Source organism: Vombatus ursinus, unplaced genomic scaffold (genome assembly GCF_900497805.2).
Source record: "Vombatus ursinus unplaced genomic scaffold, bare-nosed wombat genome assembly UNPS02010320.1, whole genome shotgun sequence".
Classification (NCBI taxonomy): Eukaryota; Metazoa; Chordata; class Mammalia; order Diprotodontia; family Vombatidae; genus Vombatus; species Vombatus ursinus.
In genome coordinates this window covers 3,414,898-3,428,787 of record NW_020950098.1, presented here as the reverse complement: position 1 = coordinate 3,428,787, position 13,890 = coordinate 3,414,898, and the positions used below count along the sequence as shown (strand labels likewise).

Below are 13,890 nucleotides of genomic sequence, written 5' to 3'. Positions count from 1 at the left end.
GATATGTGGAGGGAGTGAAAGCTAGGAGTGGATGATGACACTGAGGTAGTTAATGACCCAAGGATGGTGGTGCCTTGACAGTAATAGAGTTCAGAAGAAGGATGAGTTTTAGGGGAAAGATCATGAGTTCTGTTTTAGACTTAGTGAATTTGAGGTGCTTGTGGGGTCTGCAGGCAGTCAGTGGTATGGCATTGGAGCTCAAGCAACTAGAGCTGGATATATTGCTCTGACAGTAGTCTGCATAGAGATGATGGCTGAACCCATAGGAGCTGATGGGAGAAAAGGGCCCAGAATGGGGCCTTGAGATACAAAATTACTAGGGATGACTTGGATAAAAATAGAGCAAAGAAGACTGAGAAGGAGTAGTCAGGCAAATAGGAGGAAAACCTACAGAGCAATGTCACAAAAGCCCCAAGAGTAGACAGTTTTCAGGGGGAGAAGTTGGTTAACACTCATTGGTCAAATACTACAGAGAGAGCAAGAAGGATAAGGATTGAGAAAAAAAAAACGAGCCGTAGGAATTGAGAGATTATTTAAAACTTTGCAGAGAGTAGAATTGAATGATGAAATCAGAAGCCAATTTATAGAGGGTTTGGAAGGGAATGAATGGAGAGGAGGTAAAATCACTGAGTGTAGTTGACTAGATGAAAAAGGGAGAAGAAGTAGATAGGACCTAGCAGAGGTGGTAGAATCTAGTGAATTTTTTTTAAGGATTGAGTAGATTTGAGGGTTCTTGTAGGTATTAGGAAAGATACCGATAGATAAGGAGAGATTAAGGAATTGAAAAAAGGAGGAATGATAGTAGAGGAAATTTGCTGGAGATGGTCAGAGGAAATGGGATCCAGAGTCTGGATGGAAGGGCTGGCCTTGCCAAGGAGAAGGGCCACCTCTTTATCAGTTTTGAAAAGCCAGGGAAGGATAGAGACATTCCAATTCACTTTCATGAAATACTTAGTTGTAGCTGTTCTTTTGCAGCCTAACCATGCATTTGAAGCGAATACATCATCCTCACTTAATGTGTGTATATGTTTCATTTTTAATAAAGAGAGCTGCCACTCAAAGTTAGATTAGTCATTGGTTCCCAATTTTTTTCTGCCCAGCACCCCCTTTCTGCATGACTACATTTTTCATTTCCACCTTTCAATTTTGTTTGCACGATATTTGGCAGCAATCACAAAGAAAACATGTAAAGCATAATGTGTTTTTTCAGTTTACAAGGAAAAGCAGGCCAGGACTGTTTTGTAACGGAAAATTACTTTAAAGCGAGGGAATTTGCCCATTGCAATCTATGTATAGCTTGCTCGGAGTTTAAACAAATCAAATTACTCACAAGTAGAACTGATAATGTGAAGATGTGACACCAATTCAATTTAATTTTATTCTACAAAATTTATTCAGGGCCTACTGTGTGCAAGGCATTGTGCTTTTCCCAGGGCATTTCATTTCAGATAGTATACTTGATGAGGGTCAAGTTGCGATGTGGTGAGATGTCTCAAAGAATTTTAAAGAGTCAGGCTGACTCCAAGCCAGTTAGAGAGATGTATTGTGAATTTGTGGTTTCATGCTCTGGTGAGTGGCTAAGTTTCTTAGAGGAACTGGCAATTTCAGTAAGCAATTTTATAGAGTATATGATGCTGATTACACAATCAAAATTTACATAGAATATAGGAATATGATCAATATTAGAAAAACAGGAGGGGCTTGTTAAGGGATTAGATAATAGGGGAGGGGGTCCATGCTATGGTTCGGTGGCCAGACATCCTAGCTATGCTGCTTTCTGATTAGCTAGCTATTGCAGTCCTATCTGGTTAAGATGGATAGTTAGATATTGTGGTCCTGTCTTGGGCTCAATGGATGATGTGATTGTGGTTGGATACAAGAATACACCTGTTCAAATATGTGGATTGGATCTGGGGGCAGTGGCTAGCTAGGGGCAGCAGGCATGCTGTTCAGTGTGACCCATAAGGAAGTTAGAATATTGGGGTTGGAGGCAGCTTTAGGACTCCATCATACTTAATCAAGCCATCAATCAATAAACATTTGTTAAACACCTACTATATGCCAGGCACTCTGCTAAGCTCAGTGTAGACATATCTCTAGAGACCAATAAAACTGAAGGCTCAGACCTCTGAGGACCCACTCATGACTGGGAAGGCTAAGAGATGAGACAGATATTGAGAAGACTGGGGAACCCGCAAGAGGTGGAGGGAGATCATGATGTTCATTCCTTTCTAGGCCACATTTTAGATTTTGTCTACCATGCTGCAGAAACTTCATCACCCTGGAAACTCACTGCAGCCCTGGAATTCACACATGAGAAGTCTAATCTGAGAATATGACCTTTGATTGGAGGGCTTTTCCCAGGACCAATATTTAATCACATCTCATCCCTCTTCCTACAGTCCTCTAGGTTGCTGCCCTTTCCCATTCTTCCTTTCCCTCCTTTTGTGGATTACCTTTCCCCATTAGAATGTAAGCTCTCTATGGATGGGGACTGTCTTTGTTCCCCTTGTATTTATATTCCCAGAACTTAGCACAGTAAAGTAAGTACTTAATAAATGTTTATTGACTGATTGCTTTGGGGACTGCCAATGGCCACCTGGAGGTAGTTTCCCCAAAGAACTTTTCTCATTTTGTCTGGGACAGGGATTTCCAAGTGTTTATCATCAGTCCTACCACCAAGGACTGTGGAATTTGGGAATTTCCCACCTCTTACTGTGACTTTTGACAGTGGTGGTTCCTAGGGTCCTCCTGATTGTGGGTCTGAGAACACAATAATTGCATAGCAGTTAAGGAACAAACCTTTTCTTCACATTGAGATTGGTTTCAATACCTAATCATGGAACTTACTTCTTGTTCTGTGGCCTTATCGACAATCCTATAATTTTGATACAAAGCACAAGAGTGACTCTCTGTAGTACATAGGAGAGGGGGAAGAATGATGATATCTAGTATTAACCAGCATAAATTCTTTACTGAAATCATGCTGGATTCCATGAATATATTTAAGGATTTGGATGTTATCTTCTTTGTTCATCCCTACTCTACTTTAAAATACACTTAAGATTTCAAATTCATGCTGGGAAGCTATAAAATATCATGGCAACTAGGTGGTGGAGTGGACAGCATGCTGGACTTGGAGTCAAGAAGACTTGAGTGTGAATCCTGCTTCAGACACTTACTGTGTGACCCTGGATAAGTCCCTTCATCTGTTGTTGTTGTTGTTATTGTTGTTGTTGAGTTGTTTCAGTCATGTTTGACTCTTCGTGACCCCATTTGGGGTTTTCTTGGCAGAGATACTGGAGTGGTTTGCCATTTCCTTCTCCAGCTCATTTTACAGATGAGGAAACTGAGGCAAACAAGGCTAAGTGACTTGCCCAAGTTCACACTGCTAGTAAGTAGCTGAGGCCGTATTTGAATTCAGGTCCTCCTGACTCTAGGCACTAGCACTTTCCATTTTGCCACCTCAATTTCCTCATCTCTAAAATGGTGAAAATAATAACAATGTACCTCAAAGGATTTGAGTGTTGTTTTTGTTGTTTTTTGTTTCTCCATCAGAGTTTGTTTGTTTTTCTGGTTTTTCTTTTCTTTTTTTTCCCCTGCTAGGCAATGGGGTTAAGTGACTTGCCTAGGGTCGCACAGCTAGTAAGTAAGTATCAAGTGTCTGAGGGCAGATTTGAACTTCGATCCTCCCAACTCCACAACTGGTGCTCTATCCACTTCACCACCTAGCTGCCCCTGTTTTGTTTTGTTTTCTGAACTCAACAAACACTAAATACAATGAGCATTTCCATATACAAAGTAAACTGTGAATCTATTACTTATAGCATGTTTTTCTTTTCAAGTAATTCAGAATGCTATTGTCAAAGCTGTCCTGCTTGTCTTTCTATTGGTTTTCCTTCTGTTCTTTTCTGTACATTTTTTTTAAAAAGTGCTTTCAATTTTTTTTTTCTATTTTGGTAGTTTCCCTTTTCTTTGTTTCCCCCCAAGCCCCTTCCCAAACTGAAAGGAAAGAAAAAACAAACCCTTTATATCAGATATTCACAGTCAAGTAACACAAGACCACCTCATTTGACCATGCCTAAAGATAAATAGTTCATTCTGTGCCTTAAGCTCATTCACTTCTCTGTCAGGGGATAAGTGTGATGTCCTCTGAAATCATGGTTACTAATTGCTTTGATCATTTTTCTTAAATTGGATGTTTTTCCTTTACAATGCTGTCGTATAAATTGTTCACCTTAAACATGCCACTCCATCTCTCAGCATTTTCACTGGCTGTTAGCCCACAGCTGCAATGCTCTCCCTCCTCGTTGCTATATGCTGTCTTCTCTGACTCTCTTTAGTTCCTAGCCAAAAACCAAACCAAAACAACAACAACAACAACAACAACAAAAGCCCTACCTTCTACAGGAAGCCTTTCCCAATCCTTTTTAATTCTATGGGCCTTCCTTCTGTCGGTAATTTAAAAATTTTTCTTGTATATAGCTTGTTTGTAACCTAGCGTTTCACATATTGTCTCCTCCATTACACTGTGGGTTCCTTGAGCATTAGGACTGTCTTTTGCCTTTCTTTGTATCCCAAGTACTTAACCCATTGCCTGGCACATCATAGACATTTAATAAATGCATATTGATTGACTGACTGGTTCTGATCACTTCACTCTGAATCAATTCATATAAAGTTTGCCTGAAGTCATCACATAGAGTAGTTGTCAGAATCAAATGAGATAATATATTAATATATTATTTATTTATGTTAAGTACTGTATATATTTTTTAATTTTTAATTAATTTATTTTGAATTCTCAACAATCATTTCCATAAGCTTTTGAGTTTTACATTTTTCTTCTCCTCCTTCCCTACCTCCCTTCCCAAGACAGCATGTGATCTGATATAAGCTATACATATATATTCCTATTAAACACATTTTCACATTAGCGATGTTGTAGGTAAGAATTAGAACCAATAAGAGGAACCAACAGAAAGAGGAAACAAAACACAACAGAAGAAAAAAAATTAGTAAATAGTATGCTTCGATCTGCATTCAAACTCCATAGTTCTTTCTTTGGATGTGGATAGCATTTTCCATCATGAGGCCTTTGGAGATGTCTTAGATCCCTGTATTGCTGAAAAGAGTTAAGTCTATCAATATTAGTCATTGCACAACATGGCTGTTACTGTGTACAACATTCTCCTAGCTCTGCTCATTTCACTCAGCATCAGACCATACAAGTCTTTCCAGGATTTTCTGAAGTCAGCCTGTTCATCATTTCTTATAGCACAATAGTATTCCATTATATTCGTATACCACAACTTGTTCAGCCATTCCCCAATGGATGGGCATCCTCTCAATTTCCAATCCTTTGCCACCACAAAAAGAAATGCTATAAATATTTTTGTACATGTAGGTCCTTTTCCCATTTGTATGATCACTCTGGGATATAGCCCTAGAAGTGCTATTGCTGGGTCAAAGAGTATGCACATTTTTATAGCCCTTTGGGGATACTACTGTATCTTTTAATTCATGTTAGTGCATGAACTCATCACCTTTCAGTTCAGTGTTAGAATTTTAAACATGAATTTTAGTCCAATTGAAGAAAGATTTATTAAGCATCTACTATTTTAAAAGCATCATGAATAGATATTTAAGTTCTGCTCTCAAGGAGATTATAATTAAATGAGAGGAAATGACAACTACCCAAATAACTGTGATACAAGGAAAATGATACTAGGGGATCTCCAAAGTGCCATCTAATTTTCTAAATCCTGTAATCTTTTGGTCCTAAGGATGAGGAAAGGTCCAGGATAAGTATCCTGAGATATTTAGGAAGGAAAGGACCAGAGAAGGCTTCATGGAGAAAGCCCCACATGAGATGGGTCTTGAAGGACAAGAAGGACTTACTCAGATGATGGGGTTTGGCCATTTCATTCCAGCCATGGGGGAGCTTTAGCAAAGATGTGGAGATGGAAAATGTCTCCACAAGAACAGAAGATTCATAGTAGACCAGTTTAGCTAAAGTATAAAAAAACAAAACAGAGTATTATGAAATAAAGCTGGACAGACTGGTTGGAGGTCAATTGAAGAGCTTATTTTTAAGTAGTTAGAGCTATCAAAAATTGTCACTGATTCTCCATCGCCTCCTTAGTGATTGAGGTCGTCCATAATTTGTCACCATCCTACCTACTGCAGAATCAAATATGACCTTAATTTACATTTTCTTCAGTAGATAATAGGGAGCCACTGACAGTGTTTGAGTAGATGTAATGATCAGGGCAGCGTGGTGGTGCAGTGCATAGAGTGCCAGACCTAAAGTCAGGAAGACTTAACTTCCTGAGTTCAAAGCTGGCCTCCGACACTTAACTAATTTTGTGACCCTGGGCAAATCACTTAGCTCCGTTTGCCTAAGTTTCCTACATGTAAAATGAGCTGGAGAAGGAAATGGCAAACCACTCCAGTATCTTTGCCAAGAAAACTCCCAATTGGGTCATGAAAAATTGGACATGACTGAAAATGACCAAACAACAACAATGTGGCCAGAGCAGAGTGCTAAGAAGATTACTTAGTAGTATGGAGAGAGGATTTTTGTAGCTCTAAAATAAAAATTATCTGTCTATCTACGAATTGTTTTCCATTTACATGTGTATACAGACACCACCTATCTTAGTTGAACATTTCCCTCTTTTCCCTCCAATATTATTTTTCACTTCCTCAAAGGTTTTTCATGGGACAGCTACTCAGTGACTTTTCCTCTTGGTCTGAGATGAAAATGATATGTTATCTTTTCTTTATTCTCTCCTCGTCTCCCTCCCCTACCCAATTACACAGCTGAACGCCTTTGCAACAGTTGGCTAGAAGTTCGACACATTGAAAAGTATGTTGAGCAAGGTAAAAGTGGAACAAGGGAATTACTCTGGTCGTGGGCACAGAAAAACAAGACTATCGGTGACCTTTTGCAAGTACTAGAGGAAATGGGCCATGAGCGAGCAATTAACTTAATTGTGAATCATGGTAAGTCCTTATTCTTATTATTTTGATGTCATTGATGTTAAATATTGCTATATTTGTGACCAGTTGAGGGAGGCAATGTGGCATAGTGGAGGGTGGTCTTGGTATGACCCTGAGTAAATCACTTAACCTCTCAGTGCCCCAAGGCAACTCTCTGAAACTATACTTTATAGATGAGTTGCCTAGCTGCAGGCATAGAACACAAAGTCTGGAACTGTGAAGACCTGAGTTCAAATGCGGCTTCAGACACTCACTACCTGAGTGACCCTGAGCAAGTCACTTAACCTCTGTTTGCCTCAGTTTCTTTATCTTTAAAATTAGGATAATGGTAATATCTAGATAGTCCCAAGGTAGTTGTGGGGATAAAACGAGGTAATTTTTGTACAGTACTTTGCAAACCTTAAAGCACTGTGTGTGTGTGTGTGTGTGCATACATATATGAGCTAGTTGTTGTTACTGTAATTGTTGTTTCTAGCCCACCAGGTGAGTTCTGTGCACTGATGAAATCATGTTGAGGCCAACAAATAAACAAACAAACAAACAAACAAACAAATAAATGGATGGGAATTATACACTTATTCCTTTTGAAAAATGCAACATTTCCTCAAATGACATTGACATATTCCTTTGTGTCAGCGTCCACTCTTCATCCAGTAATTCTATTCAGAGAGGACATAAAATGTCTTCTTTGACCATATTCCTCCTTCCTCAGTCTACAATGACATGGTCTCTGTTCTTTCCCTGGCTTCATTTCTCTCTGGTACACATAATACAAATCTGATTTTAAGCAAAACAATTCAGTTATCTGTCTAAGCATCTGAGAATACTTTTGAGGTGTACACATAAGATGAAATGAAACACATTGTTAATTTCTAGATAATCTTATACCATGATTTATCATGTAATTAAATGTTAAGAATATAATGAGATTTCTTCCTGCAATCCAAATGAGGCTGCTAGAATAATTCACTGATTTTTCTTTCATCTTTACTCTTTGGATTCTTCTGTACCCCGAGCTCTACCTTTCTCTGTAGCAGTCATTCCAGTAGGTTTTTTTCTAATTATTTCCTTTTTCTCCTCTACTTCTGATAGCATATAATCTGGAATCATATAATAATAAGTGCACATAATATTTCCTCAGTCCCTTCAAAGCCTGTGGCCCACAGAGGTGGATTCTACCACCGAGGGGCCCCAGCTCTGGACTCATGCTGGCTTGGGTTAGGCCTGGAGGAATCTGATTCCAAAGCATGGAGATATTCTTGCATCCTCCTTGCTTGTTATCCCCCCCCCCCCCGCCCAAGACCAGAAGGGAAAAGTTTTCAAGCTTACTCTTAGCTCATGTCTAGAGTCTTCTCCAAAGGGATTAACCAGGACCCTTTTAGAAAAGCATTTCTAGTCAAGAAGTTGATTTGAAGGGTCATAGAGGGACGCAACTCCCCCAGAGACACTCCAGCAACTGCCTTAAAAAGAGATGAGATCAGGAAGGCCAAGGATCCAGAAAACCAAAGAGAAACAGCAATGAGCTTCTCCATCTAGTTTGGGACATTTACAAGCAGACAGCTAGGAGCTGGTGGGTACTCAGACAGGAATGCGACAGAGAAGGCAGAAACTCCAGGAAATAGCATGAACATGCAGAGTGCCCGGAGCAGGGATGGAATGGGGAATGATGCCGAAGCCAGTTAAGCGCTATGAGCAGGCATATGCCCGATGACCTAGAAGCCAGAGGGAGAACTGGTAATAGGGATGTGTTGGAGCAGCAGCAGAGGCACAGAGAACCAGCTCCTCTTGGTTACTGATCCATGACCAATCACCATTCCAGAAGACTGATGAAGGATCCTTCCCACCTCTTGGCACAGAGATGAGGGAATAGAGGTGAAGAATGAAACATACAGAGACAGCTAGGGTGGTGCAGCGGAGAGCACACTGGGCCTGGAATCAGGAAGACCTGAGTTCAAATGTGGCCTCAGATGCTTACTAGATATGTGACTTTGGGCAAATCACTTAATCTCTGTTAGCCTTAGTTTCTTTCTCTGCTAATTGGGGAAGCATATATATATATACATATATACATATAATTATATATATCATTATATTATAATTATTCACAGTGGGGAAATAATAAATAAAAAAATTTAATAATTTTTATTTTCTATAAAATATAGAATTTTCTAAAAAAATTTAATAATTTTTATGGGGATAAAAATAATAAATAAGGTTCTTATGAGGATTAAATGAGATAATATTTGTAAAGTGCTTAGTACAGTACTTTGTACATAGTAGGTGCTATATAAATATTAGCTATTATTATTTAACCCCTGTTTGCCTCAATTTCCTCATCTGTAAAATGAGAATAGTACTAAATAGCATAAATACCTCCCAGAGTTGTTGTGAGGACCAAATGAGATACTGTACTTAGTACAGTACTTTGCACATAGTAGGTGCTATATAAATGTCAGCTATTATTATTTAACCTGTTTGCCTCAGTTTCCTCATCTATAAAATGGGAATAAAAATAAATAGCATAAGTACCTCCCAGAGATGTTGTGAGGATCAAATGAGATAATATTTGTAAAGCACTTAGGACAACGCCTAGAGCATAGTGGGCTCTATGTAAATGTTAGCTACTATTATTATACATTTTCAGACAGAGGCAGTTTGTAAGTTTGTTTTGCATAACTATATTTATTTGCTGTCAGGCAGAACTTTTCTTTTTGGGGAGGATTTAAGGAATGGTGGGGCATTGTTTTCAGTTTAATGGGGGCCTGGCACATGCACAGACCCTATCGACTTACTTTTTGGTACAACCTCTCTGTGTGGAGGATTCTAGGGAGCTTGTTTCTGGCAGAACCATTATGATGTGTAAGGGAGGTATCTTGGAGAGATTGTGAAGCATAGAGATTCTGTAGCTGGTTCTGATCAGCTAACCAAGTAGTGAAGGGAGAGCTCTCTGGTGGGCTTTGAATTCATTCACAAAGGCCTGTCGGCATCAGCAGTGGTCTCTTTTGCTTCATTCTCGTGGGGGTTTTCAGAGATTCTGTCATTCAAGGTGTCTAGTGAGAGATGATGCTGTAAGTGAAGAAAACATGGAGTATTCTCCTCTCTCATGCCATATGGCCCCAAGAAAGAGGCCTTGGTCCTTGGCCTTTTTATTTATTCTTTTCCATTCTAGGTGAAGGGAATGAGCCTCCATGACCTTGTGAATTCAAAGGGTCTGGCTACGACACCCCAAGTTGTAGGTTGGGTTTTGCAGCCTTTCTAGCATTGATGCCCTAAAGACCTGATTTTGAAATGACAATTTTGTTTGTTGAAATGACAATTCATTTGGCAGAAATGCCACCTTTGGATGTGAACTTGGTGAAATCAACGCTATGAGAAACTGAATTGTTTCTGTAAGCCACTGTAAGCCACTCTCCCAGACTCTGAGTTGGTGTAGAGGAGTGTATGCCCCTTGAGATGTTGAGGGGAGACAATGTTACTTTGTTTGTTCTTGCTGTATCTTTAAAGTAAGCATCCCTTTGTAAAAGCTAATCAATGTCAAGTGGTTCAATGCAGCAGTGGCACTAGTTACTGTCCCTTAACAATGGGAGGAACATAGCTGGTGGGGGCTCAAGTTGATAGTGATAGAAAAAAGAGATACCCCAGTGCCTTGGAGTTATGCTTTAGAACCCTGAAAAGCAAATGCAGCACCCTGGCTCTGGACGGGAGAGCCAGGGCATACTAGTTCACTAAAAAGAGAAGAGTTGAAAGAGTCAGTGAATAATTTTAAAAAAACAAAAACAAAAACCAGAAGAGAACAGAAGGAAGTTCAGAAGGGGACACAGATAAAGAGAAAAGTGTGGGATCTGCCATTTTAAATGTGAATTTATGCAAAAAGATCCAACATTTTTGTAATCTACAACAACAACAACAAACCCTCTGTAATAACAGAAGTTTACAGTTTCACAAACACTCCCCTTTTTCATTTTTCTTCGCACATTTGAATGTTCACATTGAAGTTTATTAAGTTCATAAAAAAAGAGAATTTTAAAAAACAAAAATGCTCAGAGCGACATTGATGATTGAAACACTAGGAAAAAAATAGTATTAAGAACCAGTGACCTGGATCTGGATTAGGAGAAAGAGGAGTGATTAAGGAATGGGAGAAGAGAAGAAAATGATTATATTATTGCAAAGGAAAAGAATTTTGAAAGCCTTAAGGACTCTGAACAATGCAAAGTCCATCAAGACTCCAAAAGACTGAAAATAAATCCTACTTCACACTTTTTGGCAGAGATGTGATGAATTAGAGGTACAGAATGAGGAATACATTTTCAAATACTGATAAGGCATGGACTCCTTTTCCTTGACTATATTTATTTGTTACTGGGGAGGGCTTTTTTTGGGGGGGTAGTGATGGAAGGGAAGCTGCTTATTGGAAAGAACAAAGCAGGTAGTGATAGAGATACCAAAATAAAGAAGAAAGGGGAAAAGGAAATAATTTTTAAAATATACAGAAGAGAATAGAAGCAAGAGAAGTAGAAAAACAGAGTGGTATTAGTATTACTACCTTAAATTTAACATGTACACACTACTCAGCCCACCAAGATGGCAGAGTACAAGCAGCAACCTAGCTGAACTCTCAACATTCCCCCTCCAAACAAAACAACTTTAAAATAATTCCTCAAATCAAATTTTGGAGTGGCACAGCTGACAAAAGGTCAGGGTGAGACATTTTTCTGGCCTAAGAAAACTAGAAGGTCTGGAGGAAAAGTTTGTGAGACAGGGTAGAAGCCTGTCCAGAGTGTACATACAAGGCAGCAGTAAAAGTGACTGTAGTAGTAGCAGCAGCAGCAGCAGCAGCAGCTGTGGGAACTCTTAGTTCAGAGACCATAAGGGGGTTGGACAAGTGGTCAGAAAGAGATTACAGGGGACCCTTTGCTGGCACTGGGTACAGCTAGTACTGATTTGCAACTTTCTTGACCATACACAGTTCTGAGTTGCAGGTCCAGGGCAAAGAGGAACACTGGGAGTTGGTCATAAGGGGCCCTGGTTGCAGTTCCAAGGCAAAGAAATTACTAGTACTTGTGGCTACAGGGGACTAGGGGCCCTTCATGGGTAAAGAAGACCAGGAGAGAGTCACCACACCTTTCCCAGGATCATACTACCTTGGAAACACCAAAAAAGCGACAGATCCCCAGAACTAGCTCTAAAAACAGCAGCATGGGAAAAGCCTGAAGCTTGGGATAGTATCCCACCTCCAGGTGAGCAGAGGTAAGCAGAGCCCAACTTTAACATAAAGTTCAAAGTCAAGAAATAGGCTGGAAAAATGATCAAGTAACAAAAAAAAAAAAAATTTGACCATAAAAAAGCTACTATGGTAGCAGAGAGACCAAGACATAAGCTCAGAAGAAGACAACAATGAGAAAATAGCTTACAAAAAGCTTCAAAAGAAAAATATTAATAAACCCAAGACCAACAAGAATTCCTGGAAGAGTTAAAGAGTGGTAGAGAAAAAAATTGAAAAAAGAAATAAGTGATGCAAGAAAATTATGAAAAGAGAATTAACAGAAAATTAACAGTAAAAGAGGCACAAAAAATACTAAAGAAAATAACACTTAAAAAACAGAATTGGCCTAATGGAAAAAGAGGCACAAAAATTCACTGAAGAACTCCTTTAAGAACAGAATTAGCCAAATGAGGGAAAAAGGTATAAAATCTCACTGAAAAAAATAATTCTTTAAAAATTAGAATTAGGTTAGTGGAAGCTAATGACTCCATGAGACATCAAGAAACATAAAACAAAGTCAAAAGAATGAAAAAATGGAAGAAAATGTGAAATATCTCATCAGAAAAATAACTGACCTGGAAAAAGATTAAGGAGAGATAATTAGATTATTGATAAAAGAATTATTGGTCTACCTGAAATCCATGATCAAAGTAAGAGCCTTGAAATCATATTTCAAGAAATTATCGGGGCAGCTAGGTGGCACAGTGGATAGAGCCCTGAAATCAGGAGGACCTGAGTTCAAATCCAGCCTCAAACCAAACACTTGACATGTACTAGCTGTGGGACCTTGGGCAAGTCACTTAACCCCGATTGCCTCACTTAAAAAAAATAAATACATTAAAAAAAAAAAGAAATTATCAAGGAAAACTGTCCCAGTATCTTAGATCCAGAAGGTAAAATAGAAATTGAAAGAATCCACTGATCATTTCCTGAAAGAGATCCCAAAAAGGAAATTTCCAGGAATATTATAACCAAATTCCAGAGCTCCTAGGTCAAAGAGAAAATACTTCAAACATCCAGAAAGAAATAATTCAAATATTGTGGGACCACAGTCAGGATCACACAAAATTTAACAGCTTCCTTAAAATAGCAGAGGACTTGGAATATGACATTCCAAAAGGCAAAGGAGCTAGGATTGCAACCAAGAATAACCTACACAGCAAAACTGAGTATAATCCTTCAGGGGGAAAATGGATATTTAATAAAATAGAGGATTTTCAAGCATTCCTGATGAAAAGACCAGAGCTGAATAGAAAATCTGATATTTAAACACAAAACTCAAGAATATAAAAAGGTAAACCGGTTAAACTGTTCACATTCCTACATGGGAAGATGATTAATGTAACTTCTAAGAACTTTATCATTATTAGGACAGCTAAAAGAAATTTATGCAGACAGAGGGAAGGGATGTAAGTTATGTTGGAATGATCTCAAAAAAAAAAAAGAAAGGTTGAGAAAGGGATGCACTGGGAGAAAGGGGAAGGGAGAGGTAGAATGAGGAAAACTTTCTCATAAAGGAGGTGACTAGAATTTTTATAGTGGAGGGGGAAATGGTGGGTTATCAGGCAATGCCTGAACCTCACTCTCAATGGAATTAGTTCAAAGAAGGAAGAATATAT

General features: G+C 38.9%; 1 protein-coding gene across 2 annotated transcripts in view; it reads left to right on the top strand.

The window, feature by feature from the left end:
- Positions 1 to 13,890, top strand: part of IRAK3 (interleukin 1 receptor associated kinase 3) — a 98,912-nt gene that overhangs the window by 31,138 nt on the left and 53,884 nt on the right. For both annotated transcript variants that reach the window (XM_027854145.1, XM_027854144.1), the window contains exon 2: positions 6,826 to 7,008. In XM_027854145.1, the coding sequence (XP_027709946.1) occupies positions 6,969 to 7,008 (40 nt within the window). In that variant the 5' untranslated portion in view covers positions 6,826 to 6,968. The remainder of the gene's footprint in view (positions 1 to 6,825; positions 7,009 to 13,890) is intronic.